Below are 21159 nucleotides of genomic sequence, written 5' to 3'. Positions count from 1 at the left end.
AAGATGCTGTAAAGTTTACAGTCATGAAACATTAAATACAAAAGATTTAAGTCACAATGAAGATACTAATTTTAAAATTTCTACAAGGTACATAATAAACCACAGAGATTAATGGTAGAAAAATCGACGTATGTGTATCAATTTAGAGATATATATCAATTTAGATATATCTATCTCCTTATATATCAATATATATGGAGATATATATACATATATATTCATACATATATATTCAGAGCTTGGGAAATCTCCCCCATATGGAAGGTTCCCTGGATCCAGGGACATGAGCTGGGCTTTTAAGAATAGGGAAGATTTGGTTAAGCAAAGATGGGAAAAAATTTATAATAGTGGATTTTAATTTTTTATGGAGTCTTGGGACCTTTGAGAGTTGTATGAAAGCTGTGAAACATTCTCTCCCACGTACAAAAATGTACATTTTGTATACGGTGTTTAGAGTTCATATGCCTGAGGCTAATACTCTCTGCTCTAGATGGGGAGAGGTTGGGATAGGAAACAAGAAAGTATTAGCAAATGAGGAAGACACAGGGTATAATTTGGTAGCTGGATAGATTAGAGTGGAGGATTTTTGTGAGGAAATGTGATAGAAAATAAGTAAACTTGTTGTGGTTAGGGCCAGTTCATGGAGGACCCGTGCACACACTATCTACTCAGCAGCAACATGATGAAGGGGTATAGAGATAGACATTCATAAAAGACTGACACCATCCAGCCATCAAAAGATTATGTTCTTGTTAGAAAGGCATAAAGAATGCCAAAAATAACTAAGATGGTAAAGCATAAGTGCCGAGGAGTGGTGCATTAAGTGTAGTTGAAGAACCCAGAGGACACAGAAATCACTCTGGGAGGGATTGTTTTGGGTGTAACACAGAAGAAGACTTAAGATGAATACTGGCAGATGAATAGTATTTGATTAGTCAGATAAAAGGGGATAGCACAGACTTATGCCATGTAACTTCAAGAGGAAGAACTTGAACCAAAAGATGAAGGTAGGAAAGAAGTAGATGTGAGTTTAGTATTGGGAAATACTTTCTAGTAGTCAGATCTTCCCAAAGACAGGATAAGCACCCGTGAGACATAGTGTAGCCCTGTAAGTGTGTAAGAAAATTGTGGGCAAGCATCTTTCAGGGACCCAATGCAAGGAACCCCTGCATTGGTTTAGGGTTAATCTAAACTAGTGGTTTTCTAGCACCCCCTTAGAACTCTAGAAGTTTTGAGGAAGTGCTTCACTGGTTGTGGCGTGAAGCGAGAGGCAGCATAGACAAGCATAGAGAATATGGGCATGTTTTTGGCACAGCCCCATGGAAGTGATCTGAATCAGAACAGGCTTGCCATCTGCCTGGGCTGGAGAAACCCCAGTAACCCCACCTCCACTTCATTCCTGTTCACAGTCTAATTGGCAGCCTCCATAGTGAGGAGGGCAGGGTGTACAATGAATAGTCATTTTTCTCTTTGAATTCAGGGTCGTGTCTAAACTACTATCTTAGAGTGCTGGCCAAGTAGTGTTGGCAAGCCCTCCCCTACTCTAAAGAAACACTGGCATGTGGTAGAAGAGTTATTCCTGTTGTTTGTTTCTCCGCGCTCTAGATGAAGCCAGTTTTTCAGAGCCTTGGTGGAACAGGAGTAATTATTTTGAGACAAGTCTCAGAGGTTTTCTGAAGGGTATTTCATGTATTTTCCATTTCCAGACTCCATGTGTGGTGTCACCAACTGGTACCCTAACTCTACAAAACCTCCCACCATCCCCAGTAGTAGCAGCAGTAGGTATCAGGCACACAGAGTCTTCATTTAGGCCAAATGACCTATTATTTCCATAGTATGCCAAACTAGACTGTGTTTGTTAGTTTCAAACTAAAAATATGAAGTGAAATTCTCATACCACAATGTCTCACCTTTTCTGATGCAAGTATTTAAGTCTACATTCTCAAAGATAGTTTTCTTATCAAGAATGTTGAATATAGTATGCTGAAACCATGACAGCAGATCCATTTTCTCAATTTGGAATATCTGTAGCATTTAATTAATTTTACTGTTAGCATAAAATAATCTCTCACTTGGTTTCCACTTATCAGATACAAAAAATAACCTAAGTAAAATTAGCCAGCAAATATGAGGGCATATTTATTGGGGTAGTACTTACAGGATTATCATAATAAAATTTTTGGATAGACTGGACCATGAGAGTCTTCAAAGGAATTAACAATAATGGTTTGTGCACATACCCTTTTCCTTTCTTCTGCCTGTATGTCATTTGCATTGGTTTTTCTCTTTCATTCGATACTTTATTTATTATAAATACCTATACAAAAGAGAGAACATTGGTTATATAAAATGTGAGACCTCATTACTGCAAAGTTAATGACAAGAATGACCCCGATATTAAAACAAAATGTTTAGGCCGGGTGCGGTGGTTCATGCCTCTAATTCTATCACTTTGGGAGACTTGAGGTGGGAAGATCTCTTGAGCTCAGGAGTTTGAGAGCAGCCTGGGCAACAGATGAGACCTCATCTCTATTAAAAATGAAAATAAATTAGCTGGGTATGGTGACACATGCCTATAGTCTCAGCTACTTGGGAGGCAGAGGCTTAATCCTGGAAGGTTGGTCTGCTGTGAGCCATGATTGGGCCACTGCACTCCAGCTTGGGCAACAGAGCAAGACTATATATATATATGATCTTGTATATGTATAAGATCATATATATACACACACACACACATATATATTTCATATATATATATATTTCTAATCACATTATTTCCAAATTTACATTACCTCTGGGCCTGTTACTGTGAGGTTTCACTGTATTCATGCTATGTTAGCAGACCTCTTGACTGATCGCTTTTATTTTTTACTGAAAATATTCAAACATACAGAAAATATGAAGATATTAAACATATATTCCTAACATCTAGATTCAACTATTATATTTTGCAATACTGGCTTTATGTGTGTGTTAGATTGACCCATTAATTATGTTCTATAAAATGGAAGTTAGGTCTTAAGGCCTGATTAGAGGCAGGTTAGTGTTTTAGGCAGAAATACTTCATAGATGATGTGATGTTTTTCATCACATAAAGAATCATTATACCAACTTGTCCTGCTATTAATGATACTAAGAGTGGTCACTTAATAAGGTGGTGTGCTACCAGATCTTTCCATGATAAAGATTCTTTCTTTCCTCTTTGCAATTACCAAGTGTTAGTCACCTCCAGTGGTGGTGAATGGGTATTTTTTTTCTTGGGTATTATTATGACCTCATTAAAAAAAAAATTTTTTTTTGAGACAGGGTCTCACTTTGTCACCCAAGCTGGAGTGCAGTATCACGATCTCAACTCACTGCAGCCCCAACCTCCTGGGCTCAAGCGATTCTCCCACCTCAGCTTCCCAAGTAGCTGGGACTACAGGCACACTCCCCCATGCCCGGCTAATTTTCCATTTTTTTGTACAGATGGGGTTTCACCATCTTGCCCAGGCTGATCTCAAACTTGTGGGTCAAGCAATCTGCCTGCCTTCGCCTCCCAGAGTGTTGGGATTACAGGCGTGAGCCACTGCCCCCAACTTGGCAGTCATTTTAAACTTAGCCATTTGAGTGTGTGTGTAATGGTATCTCACTGTGGTTTTGAATTGCATTGACTACAGACTCGTGACATTAACTAACTATGCTGAGCATCTTTTTATAAGTTTTTTGGCCATTCATATATCCCCCTTAGTAGAGTATCTGTTAATATCTTTTGCCCAAATTTGGATTGGTCTTATTACTGAGTTATAACAATTCTTTATGTTTTCTGGATACTAGTCATTTTTTAGGTACATGTATTGCTAGTATTTTCTCCAGTCTTTGGCTTACCTTTTCATTTTCTAAATTAGAAACTTTTAATTTTGATGAGATTAATTTATGAATTTTATCCTTTATGATTAGTGTTCTTTGTGTTCTAAGAAATTTTTGCCTGATCAAGGTTGTGATATGTTCTCTCATGTTTTCTTCTAGAAGTGTTATAGTTCAAGCTTAATTCCTTATGGACTGTGATCCTAAACATTTCTAGTTAAATTGTTGAGGTCTGGTATGAGTTAAGGGTCCTGTTTGATTTGTTTTGGTTGTCGTTATTGTTCTTTGTTTTTCCTATACAGAAAGCCAGTTGTTCCACCATCACATTTGAAAGAACATGCTTTTCCCATTACCTTTGCACCTGTATTGAAAACAACTTATCATATATGTGTGAATATTTTCAATTTTATTCAGTTCCATTGGTCTATATGTCTGTACTTATGCCAGTATCACAGTCTTAATGACACTGTAAGTCTTGAAATCAGATAGTATAATTCCTCCAACACTATTCTTGTTTTAGAATTATTTGGACTATTCTCATTGCCATCAGCTTCTACAAAAAAAAAAAACTGAGGGCATTTGGATTGGGATTACATTGAATCCACAAATAATTTGAGAAGAATTGACTTCTCAACAATATTGAGTCTTCTAATTCATGAACATGATGTCTTTCTCCATTTATTTAGGCACTCTTTGTTTCCTTTTTTGGCTTCTTAATTTTTTTATTGATACAAAATAACTGTACATATTTATGAGATGCATGTGATATTTTGATACATGCATACAGTGCATAATGATCAAATTAGAGTAATTAAGATATCTGTCACCTCAGACATTTATAATTTCTTTGTATTTAGAACATTTCAAATCTTATAGTTATTTTGAATTACTAACTATAGTCACCCTACTAAGCTATCAAACACCAGAACTTATCCCATCTGTCTGTTTGCTTCTTTCTATTCCCCAATCTCTCTTCTTCTTCCCCACAATCCTTCCCAGCTTCTGATAACCATCATTCTACTCTGTACTTTTTTTTTTTTTTTTGAGACGGAATCTAGCTTAGTCGCCCAGGCTGGAGTGCAGTGGCGTGCAACACCACGCCCAGCTAATTTTTTTAATTTTAATAGAGATGGGGTTTCACCATGTTGGCCAAGCTGGTCTCAAACTCCTGACCTCGTGATCCACCCGCCTTGTCTTCCCAAAGTGCTGGGATTACAGGCGTGAGCCACTGCGCCCAGCCTCTACTCTCTTTTTTTTTTTTTTTTTTTTTTTTTGAGACGGAGTCTTGGCTGTCGCCCAGGCTGGAGTGCAGTGGCGAGATTTCCACTCACTGCAAGCTCCGCCTCCCAGGTTCACGCCATTCTCCTGCCTCAGCCTCCCAACTAGCTGGGACTACAGGCGCCTGCCACCACGCCCAGCTAATTTTGTTTTTGTATTTTTAGTAGAGACAGGGTTTCAGCGTCTTAGCCAGGATGGTCTCAATCTCTTGACCTCATGATCCGCCCGCCTTGTCCTCCCAAAGTGCTGGGATTGCAGGCGTGAGCCGCCGCACCCGGCCCCGGCCTCTACTCTCTACTTCTTTGGTTAATATTTTTTAGCTCCCGCACATGCGTGAGAAGATGTGATATTTGTCTTTCTGTGCCTAGCTTATTTCACTTAACATAATGGCCTCCAGTTCCATTCATATTGCTGCAAATGACAAGATTTCATTTTTTTTTTTTAATGACTGAATAGTATTCCATTGTGTGTATATATCACATTTTCTTAATCCATTGATAGACACTTAGGTTGATTCCACATCTTGGCCACTGTGAATAGTGCTGTAATAAACATGGGATGAAAGTATGACTTTGATACACTGATTTCCTTTCCTTTGGATAAATATCCAAAAGAGGGATTGCTGGATCATATAGTAGTTCTATTTTTAGTCTTTTGAGAAACCTCCATGCTGTTTTCCATAATAACTGTACTAATTTACATTCCCATCAACACTGTATAACAGTTCCCTTTTATCTGCATCTTCACTAGCACTTGTTATTTTTTGTCTTTTTGATAAATAGCGATTCTAACTGGGGTAAGATGATATCTGATTTTGGTTTTGGTATCTGGTTTTGATTTGCATTTTACTGATAAGTAATGTTGAGTATTTTTTCATATACCTGTTGGCCATTATGTCTTCTTTTGAGAAAAGTGGTTACAGATCCTGTGCCCTCTTTTTAATGAGATTACATGGTATTTTGCTATTGAGTTGTTTGAGTTCGTGTATATTCTGGATATTAGTCCCTTGTTGCATGAATAGTTTGCAAGTATTTTCTTCCATTCTGTAGGTCGTCTGTTAACTCTGTTGATTATTTCCTTTGCTGCGTAGAGTGTTTAATTCAATGTAGTCCTGTTTGTCTATCTTTTGTTTTGTTGCCTGTAGCATTAAAGTCTCAGCCATAAAAATCTGCCTTGACCAATATCCAGAAGCATTTACCCTATGTTTTCTTGTAGTAGTTCTATAGTATGGGTTTTTTGTTGTTGTTGTTTTGTTTGTTTATTTGTTTTGAGACAAAGTATCTGTTGCCCAGGCTGGAGTACAGTGGCGTGATCACAACTCACTCCTGCCTTGGCCTCCCCAGGCTCAGGTGATCCTCCCACCTGAGTTTTTATATTTTTAGTAAGATGGGGTTTCACAGTGTTGCCCAGGCTGGTCTTGAACTCCTGGGCTCAAGCGATCCACCTGCCTCAGCCTCTCAAAGTGTTAAGATTACAGGCGTGAGCCACTGTGCCCAGCCATAATATTGGGTTTTATTTTTAAAGTCTTTAATCATTTTGAGCCGACTTTTACATACGGTAAGAGACAGGGATCTAGTTTCATTCTTTGACATGTGGATATTCAGTTTTCCCAGCAGCATTTATTGAAGAAGGTGTCCTTTCCCCATTGCAAATTCTTAGCACCTTTGTGAAAAATTGGTTGGCTGTAAGTACATTATTTCTGGGATCTCTATTCTGTTGCATTGGTCTGTGTGTCTGTATTTATGACAATACCATCCTGTTTTGGTTACTAAAGTCAGGTAGTGTATTACCTCCAGCTTTATTATTTTTGCTGAGAATTGCTTTGGCTATTCAGGGACTTTTGTGGTTCCATATGAATTTTAGGATTTTTTTTTCTATTTCTGTGAAGAATGTCATTGATTTTGATAGCAATTGCACATGGATTTGTTTGTGTCCTCTTCAATTTCTTTCATCAGTGTTTTGTAGTTTTCCTTGTAGAGATCTTCGCCTCCTTGGTTAAATTTATTCCTGGGGTTGTGGTTTTTGTTTTTTTGGGTTTTTTTTGTTGTTATTGTTGTTTTTGTCTTGTTTTGTTTTGGTTTTGGTAGCTATTGTAAATAGGATTACTTTCTTTTTTTTCTTTTCTTTTTTTTTTTTTTTTGAGACAGAATTTCACTTTTGTTGCCCAGGCTGGAGTGTGATGGTGCGATCTCAGCTTACAGCGAGCTCCGCCTCCTGAGTTCAACTGATTTTTCTGCCTCAGTCTCCCAAGTAGCTGGGATTACAGGCATGAGCCACTGAGCCTGGCCCATTATGCCTTGATATATGCTTTCTGTCCTCTTCTATGATTTCAATTACATGACTATTAAATCACTTGATATTATCCTACATGTCATGTGCAAAGCTCATTCCACACATTTTTATACGGCGTTATTTTTTATCTCAGTCTCAGTTTGATGAGTTACTATTAGTGTCTATTAAAACCTATGGATATTTCCTCTCTGGTGTATAAACTACCGTTAAGGCCATCTTGTGAATTTTTATTTCAAATTTTATATTTTTAGCTCTGTAAGTTCTGTTTGGTTCTTCTTTTATCTTCCAGTTCATTCCTATTTATCTTCATGTTTTTCTTTAAACCTCTAGTATATTTATAATAGAAATTTAAAAGTTCTTGTCTACTCATTCCATCATCTCTGTCATTTCATTCTTTCTATTGACTGATTTTTCTCTTGCCTCATGTTTTTCTGCTTTTCAAATACCTACTAAGTTTTTACCGAATCTAGACATGGTGACTGTTTGGTTATTAAGTTTCTAGATTCTATTTTCTTCCTATAAAGACTATTGAGTTTTGTTTGGGCTGCCAAATCAGTTAACTTGCAGATCAATTGAATCATTTTGAAGATTGTTTTTAAGCTTTGTTTGGGTTAATGTAGAGATAAATTAGAAATTAGCCCTATACTGATGCCGTGGGTTTCCACCAAGTTGTCTCAACTCTGGCTGGATAGAGTTGTAATCTTTTTATTTATTTATTTATTTATTCATTTATTTATTTATGTAATTTTATTTTTTTAGACAGAGTCGCACTCTGTCGCGCAGGCTTAAGTGCAGTGGTAATGATCTCAGCTAACTGCAACCTCTGCCTCCTGGGTTCAAACAGTTCTCCTGCCTCAGCTTCCCAAGTAGCTGGGATTGATTACAGGTGCCCGCCACCACAACCAGCTAAATTTTTTTTGTATTTTTAGTAGAGACGGGGTTTCACCGTGTTGGCCAGGCTGGTCTCGAACTCCTGACCTCAGGTGATCTGCCCACCTCGGCCTCCCAAATTGCTGAGATTACAGGCATGAGCCACCACAGAGTTGTAATATCTTTCAACCCTGTACAAGCTCTAGGAATTTTTGAGTTCATAGCTCTACTGTAGATATTCTTTTCTTAGTAGTTATTGTTTGCCTCTCCTTCGGGAGTTCCACCTGACATCATTTCAACTTATTATAGATTGTTATCTATTTAGTATATTATCAATTCCAGTTGTCATTATATTATCAATTCCAGTTGTCATTTTAAGTTCCATATTATCTAAAACTGGGAGTCCATTCAACTGACTTATGTGTACTTTTGACATTACCCCCATTAGTCCTTGAATACTTTCTTCCTAGCACAACAAGCTATCACAGGTTCACCTTATATTTTTCCTGCCCAGACTTAGAATTAGCTGTTTCTCCAAGAAGCTCTGATTCTGTTAATAGAAAATGGTATTTAGACACTAAGGCCTGGACTGTGAAGATGCTTATTGTTCTCAGTATCGCTTTCTTTTTTTAATTTTTTCTTTGTTGTTAAGAGCTAGGGATAACTTTTTTTAAATCATGAGTTCATGTTGATATTTCCAATTAACATGGACAATTAGAGGGATTTTATTTATTTTTAGAGACAGGGTCTCAATATATTTCCCAGGCTGGAATGCAATGGCTATTCATGGGCACAATCGTAGTGTACTATAGCCTTGAACTCCTGGACTCAAATGATCCTCCTGCCTCAGCCTCCAAAATCACTGTGACTACAAGTGCGTGCCATTATGCCCAGCTAGAGGGATTTTATTGAACTTACTTGATTTCTTTGATTTTACATTTATGTATATCCTTTTTTCCTCTTATACCAAAAAGTTTTATTCCTAATCGTATTATCATAATATTTTATGTGCTTTATATATTTTAAAAAAATTTTTTTTGAGACAGAGTCTCTGTCACCCAGGCTGGAGTGCAGTGGCACTCATTGCAGCCTCCACCTACCAGGTTCAAGCAATCCTCCCACCTCCATTTCCCGAATAGCTGGGACTACAGACATGTGCCACCATACCCAGCTAATTTTTGCATTTTTTGCAGAGACAGGGTTTCCCCATGTTTCTCAGACTGGTCTTGAGCTCCTGGGCTCAGGCATTCTACCTGCCTCAGCCTCCAAAGTGTTGAGATTATAGTGTGCCCAGCCTGCTTTGTATATTATAGAACAATAACTGCAGTATATATTAAGCACTTTCAGAACTACAACATGAATATTGCTATTAATAGTAAACTATTGAGTGAAAGTTTTAGATTTCTTTATAATTCTCTCTGAATGTAGAATAAATATATCTCTAAGAGATTCTGCTTCTTGTAATAGGTTACTAGCTTATATAAGACTACTTTAGATTACAATATTAATCTGGGGTAAAAATATTAAAACAAAAATTATTTAATAGAACTGGAAAATGACCCAAAGCATGTAAAACCTGGAGAGGAATTTCTCCTTAAAAGAACAGGACTATACTTAGTGACATTTCCATTATATAGCTCTGCATCTGTAAGGAGCAGCACAACCAGAATTTAAGCAGAACCTCCATCTTACTGGCCTGAAGGTGGATGTCATTTGGAAAGCCCTTCCAAATCCTTGGCTGATACCTGAGTACACATGTGGAACAGAGACTCCAAGGAGCTTGGCAGGAAACAATAACTGAAAGGCAAAAAAATCCAGGAGAAATTTTAGCTGTTGCTTATACAGGAGAACAAACACTAATCATTAAAAAACTGAGGTGGCAAAACTCCGTCTCTACAAAAAATATAAAAATTAGCCGGGCATGGTGATGCACGCCTGTAGTCCCAGCTACTCAGGAGGCTGCGGTGAGGTAGGAGGATGAGCCCTGGAGATTGAGGCTGCACTGAGCCGTGATTGCACCACTGCACTGCAGCCTGGACAACAAAGTCCAGACCCTGTCTAACAAAAAAAATGAAGTGATTATATTAATGTTAGACAAAATACGTTTTAGGACAAGGAATATTAAGAAGGATAATACATAATGATTTTTTAAAGATATTTCATCAAGAATATATTTCAGTCCTGGATGTATATATAATAATAATGTTACAAAATACATAAAGCAGAAACTGGCAGAACTGAAAGAAGAAATAGACAAATCTACAATTGTAGTTGGAGACTTCAGCATCCCTCTTTCAGTAATTGATAGAACAAGAAGATAGAAAATCAGTAAGGATATAGAAAATGAACATCATTAACCAACTTTACCTAATTGGCATTCATCGAACTCTCCACTGCATATGAGTAGAAAATATGTTCTTTTAAAGTACACATAGAACATTCAACAAGACCATACACTGGACCATAAACCTGTTTCAATAAGTTTAAAAGGATTGATATTATACATAGTAAGTTCTTGATTAATTAGACTTATATTAAAAATCCATAATAGAAAGGTGGCTAGAAAATACCCAAATACTTGGAGATTATGCTGTTCAAACACAGTAATCTGTTGCTGCATATGAAAACCACCCCACACTTTATGGCAAAAACAACAGTGGTTTATTATCTGTTGCCTTTCTGGGTGCTGACTGTGCATTTCCTTTTATTCTTTTATTTTCTTTTGAGACCATCTCACTCTGTCCCGCAGGCTGGACTGCAGTGGCACAACTCACTGCAGCCCCAACCTCCTGGCCTCAAGCAATCCTCCCACCTCAGCCTCCCAAATAGCTGGGACTACAGGCATGTACCACCAAACCCAGCTAATATTTTATTTTTATTCTTTATAGAGACAGGGTCTCGCTATTTTGCCCAGACTGGTCTCAAACCTCGAATTCCTGGGCTCAGCAGTCCTCCCACCTCGGCCTCCCAAAATGTGGGGAATCACAGGTGTGAGCCACTGTGCCAGGCCAACTAGTCATTTCTTTTGCTGGTTTTGCCTGAGATTACTCAAGCAATTACATTCAGCTAGAGGATCGGCCAGAGGGCTAGGCTCAGCTGCGATGGCTGGGCCTTTTGCCCCATGGTCTTTCATCAGCATATAGGTTAAACTGGACTTCCCCAGCATGGTGACAGCATATTTCAAGAAGTCAAGTCGAAATAGCACTTACTGAGGGTCATCTGCTTCCATTAAATTGGCAAATGCCCCACTAGCCAATGCAAATCACATGGACAAGCCCAGAATCATGGTGGGAGTAGACTACATGGATACCAGGAAGCATGATTATTTGGGAACCTTTAATATAACGGGTTACCACAGTTGGTATGACCATGATTAAATCATTTTTCTCATCTATAAAATGGAGTTTAGGGGCTAGGCATGGTGGCTAACACCTCTAATTCCAGCATTTTGGGAGGCCAGGGCAGGAGGATCATTTGAGGCCAGGAGTTTGGTACCAACCAGGCAACATAGCAAGACCCCATCTCTACAAAAAACTGTAACATTAGCTAGGTGTGATGGCACCTGCCTCTGGTCCCAACCACTCAGGAGAAATTGAAGGTTACAGTGAGCTATTATTGCACCACTGCACTCCAGCCTGGGCGGCAGAGCGAGACCCTGTCAAATAAACAATAGCTAGATAGATAGAGTTTATAATATTGACCCCTAGAATTGTTTTGTGGATTAAATGAAATACATGATGATATAGTTCCTAGTACCTATCATAAAAGCTGTTTGGAGCTTTTTTTTAAGGTACCAAAGATGGAGTAGCAAATACTATTATCTACCATTATTGATTTTATCCTACAAGTAAAGCACTGTCCTAAATATAATATAATACTCACAGTCCTTGTCCTTAAAGAAGAGATATGTTGAAGGCAAATGAATTAAGTCCAAATTAGATTTACAGACTTGAAATTCAACTATAGCTTTACACTTATATGTGCTTATGTTAAATTTTGTGTTAGAATCTAGGTAATTGACTGCGTTTATAAACCAAGATTATGTATCCTAAAATATCTGGATCTTTTAAATATTATTTTTAAAAGTTCTACCTCTTTAAAGATTCTAAAAATGATTTGGTCAAGTAGTATCTGGAATGCCATCAAGTTTACAGAGAGCTATGCTCTGAAATTTTTTAATCAGTTGGCAAATCATGAAAATTCATTTGAGAACACTAGAAAGTTCTGCTTTTAGACAATTTTTAACTTATAAGCAACTGAAACCCTAAAGGGAAGATAGCAGTGTTTAATTCTGGAACTGCAGTCAATCTGAGTTGGCAAATACCATGTTTATCTGTTATTTGGTAAAATACTGACAAAATAAATCTTATAAAAACTAGATTACTTTAATAACTGCTTTGAGAAAATAGAATGTACTGAATACTTCTCTCTTTTCTGCTTCCACAATTAAATGTCTTGCATATGTGATTTCTAAGAAAGAGCTTGTTGGTTCACTTTTAAAAAACAAAAATAAAAACATTTCTTTATTTAAAAATGAATACTAGAGGTCAGGCACAGTGGCTCACACCTGTAATCCCAGCATTTTGGGAGACTAAGTCAGGAGGATCACTTGAGGCCAGAAGTTCAAGATCAGCCTAGGCAACATAGTGAGATGGCTGTCTCTACAAAAAAATTTAAAAATTAGCCAGGCAGGCCGGGCGCGGTGGCTCAAGCCTGTAATCCCAGCACTTTGGGAGGCCGAGACGGGCGGATCACGAGGTCAGGAGATCGAGACCATCCTGGCTAACACGGTGAAACCCCGTCTCTACTAAAAAATACAAAAAACTAGCCGGGCGAGGTGGCGGGCGCCTGTAGTCCCAGCTACTCGGGAGGCTGAGGCAGGAGAATGGCGTAAATCCGGGAGGCGGAGCTTGCAGTGATCTGAGATCCGGCCACTGCACTCCAGCCCGGACGACAGAGCCAGACTCCGTCTCAAAAAAAAAAAAAAAAAAAAAAATTAGCCAGGCATGGTGGCATGCACCTGTAGTCCTAGCTACTGGGAAGGCTACAGTGGGAGGATCACTTGAGCCCAGCAGTTCGAGGCTACAGTGAGCTATCATCATACCACTGCATTCCAGCTTGGGCAACAGTGAGACCCTGTCTCTTTTTTTTTTTTTTTTTTTTTGAGACGGAGTCTCGCTCTGGCACCCAGGCTGGAGTGCAGTGGCCAGATCTCAGCTCACTGCAAGCTCCGCCTCCCGGGTTCACGCCATTCTCCTGCCTCAGCCTCTGGAGTAGCTGGGACTACAGGCGCCCGCCACCTCGCCCGGCTAGTTTTTTGTATTTTTTTAGTAGAGATGGGGTGTCACCATGTTAGCTAGGATGGTCTTGATCTTGTGACCTCTTGATCCGCCCGTCTCGGCCTCCCAAAGTGCTGGGATTACAGGCTTGAGCCACCGCGCCCGGCCGACCCTGTCTCTTAAAAAAGCAAAAGCATACTAGAATGGTGGTAGGGCAAGTGGATATCCATATGCAAAAGAATGAAGTTTGACTCTGTTAAAAGATAAACTTAGGCACATTAAATTGTTTTTTATTTGAGAAAATAGCAATAATTACTTGGGCAGCACCAGATCATATGCAGTTCAGAGTTCCACCAATGGAACACCAGAGGAATGCTTTTATAGGGTGAACTCAGAAGCAAAACAAAGCAAATATTTGATTGGTTAAAGTGGCACAGTAGTAGCCTTTTTTGGATCATTCCAGTGGAAGGTTTCTAGTTAGAAGGTAGTTGGCAGTTTTTGATTGGTTAAGCTTCAGTTTTGTTTTACCATTTATACTGAGTTGAGTTTTGGTTTGCTTACATAGGAAGCCGGGATGCTGGAGCTGCCTCAGTTTAATGACCTTCCAGTTAATTATCTTAACAACCCCTCTTCACATCATATATACAAACTAACTCACAATGAACACCTAAATGTAACTGCGAAAGCTAATAAACTTACAAAAAAAAAAAAAAAACCACAGGGGTAAGTCTTTGTGGCTTTGGATTAGTTTCTTAGATATAACACCAAAGCCTAAGCAGCAAAAGAAAAACTAGATAAATTAGACATCATCAAAATTTAAAACTTTCATGTTTCAAAGGACGCTATCAAGAAAATGAAAGACAACCCACAGAATGGGGGAAAATATTTGCAAATCATGTATCTGATAGAAACTTGCTTCTAGAATATATTAAAACTCGTAATAATAAAAAGGCAAAGAAAAATACTCAACTTAAAAATGGGAAAAGGATCTGAATAGACATTTCTCCAAAGAAGATGTACGAATGACCAATAAATAACTACATGAAAAGATTCCCTTTTTTTTTTTTTTTTTTGGAAACCGAGTCTCACACTGTGGCCCAGGCTGGAGTGCAATGGCCTGATCTCAGTTCACTGCAACCTCCACCTCCCGGGTTCAAGCGATTCTCCTGCCTCAGCCTCCTGAGTAGCTGGAATTACAGGCACTTGCCACCACGTCCGGCTAATTTTGTGTATTTTTAGTGTTGGCCAGGCTGGTCTCAAACTCCTGACCTCGTGATCCACCCACCTCAGCCTCCCAGAGTGCTGGGATTATAGGCATGAGCCACCGTGCCTGGTCTAAGATTCGTAACATTAATAGTTATCCAGGAAAATGCAAACAACAGTAAGATACCACTTTATACCCACTAGCATGGCTAGAATCAAAAGGCAGACATTAACAAGCGATTACCAGAATGTGGAGAAACCCTCATACCCTACTGGTGGAATCAAATGATAGAGCCACGTTCAAAAACAGTCTAGTATTTCCCCAGATGGTTAAACTTAGCATTACTTCATGATCCAGCAACGCCAGCCCTATGTATAAACCCAAAAGAAGTGAAAACATGTCCACACTAAAACTTGTACACACACGTTTGTAGCAATATTATTCATAATAGCCAAGAAATAGAAACAACCTAAATGACTACCAACTGACAAATGGATAAACATTCTAATGTATATCCACACAATAGAATGTTATTTGGTCATTAAAAGGAATAAAATACTGATACATGTTACAACATAGATGAATCTTGAAAATATTATGCAAAGTGAGAGAAGTTAGTCATAAAAGACCATGTATTATATTATTTCATATGTGTTAAATGTCTGGAATAGACAAATCTATATAGACAGAAAGTAGAATAGCGGTTCTCAAGACTGCAGGGAATAGGGGGCTGGAGAGCAATAGGTAAATGGTTCATGATTTCTTTTGGAGGTTATAAAATATTTTAAAATTGACTGTGGTGATGGTTGCATGTGCTGTGAATATACTATAAGCCATTGAATCTCAGACTTGAGTGAATTGTATGGTCCTAAAAAAAAAAAAAAAGGGTTGTGTGCCAAAAGGTCTTTGTCACCTGAGCTATATGTCAATAAATTTTTACCAAAAAGAGTAAATTATGAAAAGAATAAGCAGATTTTTGCAAGAGTCTTTACCAAATGGCATGCCTCTAAGCCAAAAATTCCAATTATCTTATATAAAGATGTATATGATACCCCAAACCATTGTATTATATACTTTAAAATGGTTCATATAGTAAATTTTATGTAATGTTTTACCTCAATTTTTATAAAAGTCTATTTGCTTAAAAACATTAATATAAAAAAATTAATTCAGCAAAGAAAGCCCAGTGAAACAAGTCAGAACACAAATTGTTTTTGATATCAACTCGCCAAGCAGAGAATGCGGAGGGAAATCAAAATTATGTACCTGCCGGGCACAGCAGTTCACACCTGTAATCCCAACACTTTTGCAGGCCAAGGTAGGAGGATTGCTTGAGCTCAGGAGTTCGCGACCAGCCTGGGCAAGACCAACCACTCTGGCTCTTAAAAAAAAAGGAAAAAAAAATTGTGTACCAAAAGTATTTGTCACTGGAGTGCAATGGCTACGTATTCAGAGGCATGATCATAGCTCACTGTAGCCTCAAACTCCTGGACTCAAGTGAGCCTCCCTCCTCAGTCTTCTGAGTAGCTTGGACTACTACAAACAAGTCCAAGAGTCCCACAGAAAGCCACCAAATGAGAGTCCTCAAAATTAACTTAGTGGAACCTTAAATGTTAAGGAAGAGATCACCACTTGCATATGTGAAACAATGAAGCTGGATGCGTTACTTGCTATGCAAAAGAGGCTGAATGTATTACTTGCTAAGCAAAAGAGAATGACACGAAACACATTCACTCTGAACAAAGCAAGAGTTGATATATATACGGTTTTGAGAAGGTTGAATGTCAGGGATTGGCAGATTTTCAAAACTAGGAATGTTTTAAGGAGTTGACTCACTTTTAGCCATGGTGTTTAGAGTTTGGAGGACTAGTAGAAGCAGAAGCTGTCACAGATTAGCCGACTTTCAGAGGCATGGCTGTTGGAGCAAAGCAGCAGTTACTTTCTTTTTTTTTTTTTTTTTTTTTTTTTTGAGACGGAGTCTCTGTCGTCCAGGCTGAGTGCAGAGGCATGATCTCGGCTCACTGCAAGCTCCGCCTCCTGGGTCCACGCCATTCTCCTGCCTCAGCCTCCCTAGTAGCTGGGACTGCAGGCGTCCGCCACCACACCCAGCTAAATTTTTGTATTTTCACTAGAGACAGGGTTTCACCGTGTTAGCCAGGATGGTCTCGATCTCTTGACCTAGTGATCCGCTCGCCTTGGCCTCCCAAAGTGCTGGGATTACAGGCGTGAGCCGTCGCACCCGGCCAGCAGTTACTTTCTGATCAGGAGGGATTTAAAACTGGTTCTGTGGCTACTCGTTTATGGTTTATGGAACAAGGGCTAAAGAATAAACAGTTATTCCCTTTCCTGAATTTGGAGAATAGGAACTTTTTATTCTCAATCTCTGCTATTTCTGCCAGCCACATCATAAATTTAGTTTAAAAGCAAAGATATTACTGTTAGTTGACAAACAAGTTAATCAATAAAGGCAGCCAAGTCAACAAGTCAAAGGGGGAATTCTTTTTTTTTTTTTTTTTCCCGAGACGGAGTCTCACACTGTCACCTAGGCTGGAGTGCAGTGGCACGATCTCGGTTCACTGTAAACTCCGCCTCCCAGGTTCACGCCATTCTCCTGCCTCAGCCTCCATAGTAGCTGGGACTACAGGCGCCTGCCACCACACTGAGCTACTTTTTTGTATTTTTAGTAGAGACAGGATTTCAACGTGTTAGCCAGGATGGTCTTGATCTCCTGACCTCGTGATCTGCCCCCCTCGGCTTCCCGAAGTGCTGAGATTACAGGCGTGAGCCACCATGCCCGACCCAAAAGGGGAATTCTTTAAGCTTGGCTGGGCGCGGTGGCTCACGCCTGTAATCCCAGCACTTTGGGAGGCCGAGGCGGGTGGATCACAAGGTCAGGAGATCGAGACCACGGTGAAACCCTGTCTCTACTAAAAATACAAAAAATTAGCCGGGCGCGGTTGTGGGCGCCTGTAGTCCCAGCTACTCGGGAGGCTGAGGCAGGAGAATGGCGTGAACCCGGGAGGCGGAGCTTGCCGTGAGCCGAGATCGCACCACTGCACTCCAGCCTGGGCAACAGAGCGAGACTCCGTCTCAAAAAAAAAAAAAAAAAAAAAAAAAAACACTTAAATTCATGAAGCATTCCATACTTTTATTTAAAAAAAAAAAAAAAAGCAAGTATTTCATTGTTAGGATACCCTGATTCTTTTCTTTTGTTCCTGATCTCTGTCTCTCTGCCTCTGTCTCTCTCTCTCTCTCTCTTCTTCCCTCCACCCCCTCCACCCTCTCTTTCCCTTCTTCACTATCTCCCCTCTCTCTCCCCTTCTCTTGCCCTGCTCCAAGTGAAAAATCAGCATCTATGCCAGGGAAGAGTTGCTAGTAAATATCAAGATTGTTCTAATTAATCGATTAGGAAGAACTTGATTAATTTGAAGGGAAAAAAGGCTTGATTTCCTTTTTTTGATAGGGATATAAACAAGAAGTTTATAATAAATGGTAACTTGTCTGGGTGAGGTGGCTCACACCTGCAATCCCAGCACTTTGGGAGGCTGAAGCAGGTGGATCACCTGAGGTCAGGAGTTGGACACCAGCCTGGCCAACTTGGCAAAACCCCGACTCTACTAAAAATACAGAAATTAGCCAGGTGTGGTGGTACACACCTGTAATCCCAGCTACTTGGGAGGCTGAGGCAGGAGAATTGTTTGAACCTGGGAGGCGAAGGTTGCAATGAGCCAAGATCACACCACTGCACTCCAGCCTGGGTGACAGAGTGAGACTCCACCTCAAAAAAATTAAAAATTAAAAAAAAAAAAAGGTAACTTAAAAAATAAAAGCTACATTGCCACAAAGAATACAGTTGTGCAAAAATATGTCTGCATGTGGACAAAGCCTTGAGCATATTTGCCATGTAAGACTGATAGGATCATGTATGATTCTTTTCCTTTTAAGTAATTTCCTTTCGTAACAGTTGTATACTTTCTAGGGTTTTTTGTTTGTTTGTTTTTTTGTTTTGTTTTGTTTTTTTAAATAGAGTCTTGCTCTGTCACCCAGGCTGGAGTGCAGTGGTGTGATCTCCGCTCACTGCAACTTCCCCTTCCTGGGTTCAAGTGATCCTCCCACCTTAGCCTCCCAAGTAGCTGGGACTACAGGCCCATGATACCATGCCTAGCTAATTTTTTTTTTCAGCGCTTAAGTTCCAGAATACATGTGCAGAATGTGCAGGTTTGTTATTAGGGTGGTGTAAAAGTAATACTGGAATGTGTGTCATGGTGGTTTGCTGCACAGATCAACCCATCACCTAGCTATTAAGCCCAGCTCCATTAGCTGTTCTTCTTAATGCTCTCTTTCCCCACCCATGATCCCCTCACAGGCCCCAATATGTGTTGTTCTCCCCAACTCATGTGTCCATATGTTCTCATTGTTCAGCTCCCACTTATAAGTGAGAGCATGCAGTGTTTGGTTTTCTGTTCCTGTCTTAGTTTGCTGAGGTTTATGGCTGCATAGTATTCCATGGTGTATATGTACCACATTTTCTTTATCCAGTCGATCATTGATGGTAATTTGGGTTGATTCCTTATCTTTGCTATTGTGAATAATAAAAGCCTTGACTTCTGACCATTTTCTTCGTTCCGTAGATAATTAAATTGAAAGCTGAAGCCCGGCTGGACCTGCTAAAGCAGATCGGTGTTTCTGTGGACACATGGCTAAAGAGTGCCATGAGCCAAGTAATGGAAGAACTGGAAAATGAGCGATGGGCCCGCCCTCCTGCAGTGACCAGTAATGGCACTTTACACTCGGTACGATTTCTTTTCTTGGATATGATAAGTTGATTTTCATTGAAGGATGCTTTGACTCTGTAGCCAAACTTAATAATAGCCAAAATTTTTTAAAAAGATAATAGTTTTCTAGTGGTTTAGGTTTTATTCTTCAGCCTATCACTAATTGATTTAAAATTATTGCAGGAAATGAAAGAGAGGAAAAAAATGAGTGTATTTTTTAATGTATGATGAAGAATATGTTATCACTATTTGGGTTATCAATGCCTATCTACCAAACTCATCCCATTCATAGGGTAAATATGCTTCATGTCTGGAAGTAATAGAATAGAAAACAATCTAGTGTCTCTGAAGTTCTCGGAGGTCATCTTTAGTGAAAATGAAAATAAACATCCAGAGATTTGCACACAATCTTAAGTGAAAGGAATGCTCTTCTTAGTGTGTGGGCTTAGTCTGAGGTGACTTCAACTCTTAACAGCTTTCATATTCTCCTTACATAGAGAGAGTGTAGGTGAGTTTGTTTACAGGCAAGGCCAGGACACAGCTTAAGTTTCCTTACTTCAAGTCCAGGGCTTTTTCCACTCTGATGTCATCTGGTTCAACCTTAGTTTTTCATGTTGGAGATCTAAGTACTAGAAAAGTTCAGTGATTTGCCTGATACTACATAGGTGGATCCGTGATGCCTTGCTAGTCAGACTAATGTAATTCCTACTGTCACCTCCCCACCCATTACTCTCTATTATCCTGTTTATTTCCTCAATGGTATTTATTATAGTTTGAACTTGCCTTCTTTATTTGTTTTCTTTTGTTTATTGTTGTTTTCCTCTCTAGAATGTAATTGCCATATCTTCCTGGTTCCCTGCTCTGCACAGCAAAGTGCCTGACACATAGTAGGTACTTAAATATTTTTTGAAGGAAGGAGTGAATGGCTGGATGGCTGAGTAGGTAGTTGGAATAGTAGCAAACTAAAAGCTAAACCTCTAACCTCCCAACTTCCCACTATCTTCATAGTGCCTCTTTAAATGTTGTGCTCTTCAGATATCAGGCAGGCTTGCTAGAGAAACTGGCCAAAATTTTAAAACATTCCTGAAGTTTTTTTACATAGCATTCTGATTTTCTAATGAGAATACACTTGCACATTTAAAAAGGATTATGTGTGGGTCTACATTTTAAGGAAAAACAATCTATTGAAGCTTTATTTTCATTTAACTATTAATGTTAATCCAGCTGGAGGGAAAAAGAAACATCACCCACTTGACTTTGGGGTTACAAGCGCTTCCCCAGTTGTTATTAGAACAGAGTTGCTCCGGCCGGGCGTGGTGGCTCACACATATAATCCCAGCACTTTGGGAGGCCAAGGCAGATGGATCACCTGAGGTCAGGAGTTCGAAACCAGCCTGGCCAACATGGTGAAACGCTGTCTCTACTGAAAACACAAAAATTAGCCAGGCATGGTGGCGGACATCCGTAATCCCAGCTACTTGGGAGGCTGAGACAGAAGAATTGCTTGAACCCATGAGGCAGAGGTTGCAGGGAGCTGAAATCATGCCATTGCACTCCAGCCTGGGTGACAAGAGTGAAACTCCATCTCCAAAAAAAAAAAACAGAACAGAGTTGC

The 21159-nt window shown here is 39.4% G+C and overlaps 1 protein-coding gene across 4 annotated transcripts in view; it reads left to right on the top strand.

Annotated features, from left to right (window-relative positions):
* Positions 1-21159, top strand: part of FCHSD2 (FCH and double SH3 domains 2) — a 332064-nt gene that overhangs the window by 280205 nt on the left and 30700 nt on the right. For all 4 annotated transcript variants that reach the window (NM_001265957.1, XM_077961195.1, XM_015115119.3 and 1 more), the window contains 1 exon segment: positions 19401-19562. In NM_001265957.1, coding sequence (NP_001252886.1) covers positions 19401-19562 — 162 coding nt within the window.

This window comes from Macaca mulatta, chromosome 14 (assembly GCF_049350105.2).
Source record: "Macaca mulatta isolate MMU2019108-1 chromosome 14, T2T-MMU8v2.0, whole genome shotgun sequence".
Lineage (NCBI taxonomy): Eukaryota > Metazoa > Chordata > Mammalia > Primates > Cercopithecidae > Macaca > Macaca mulatta.
This window is presented reverse-complemented; position numbering and strand designations above follow the sequence as displayed.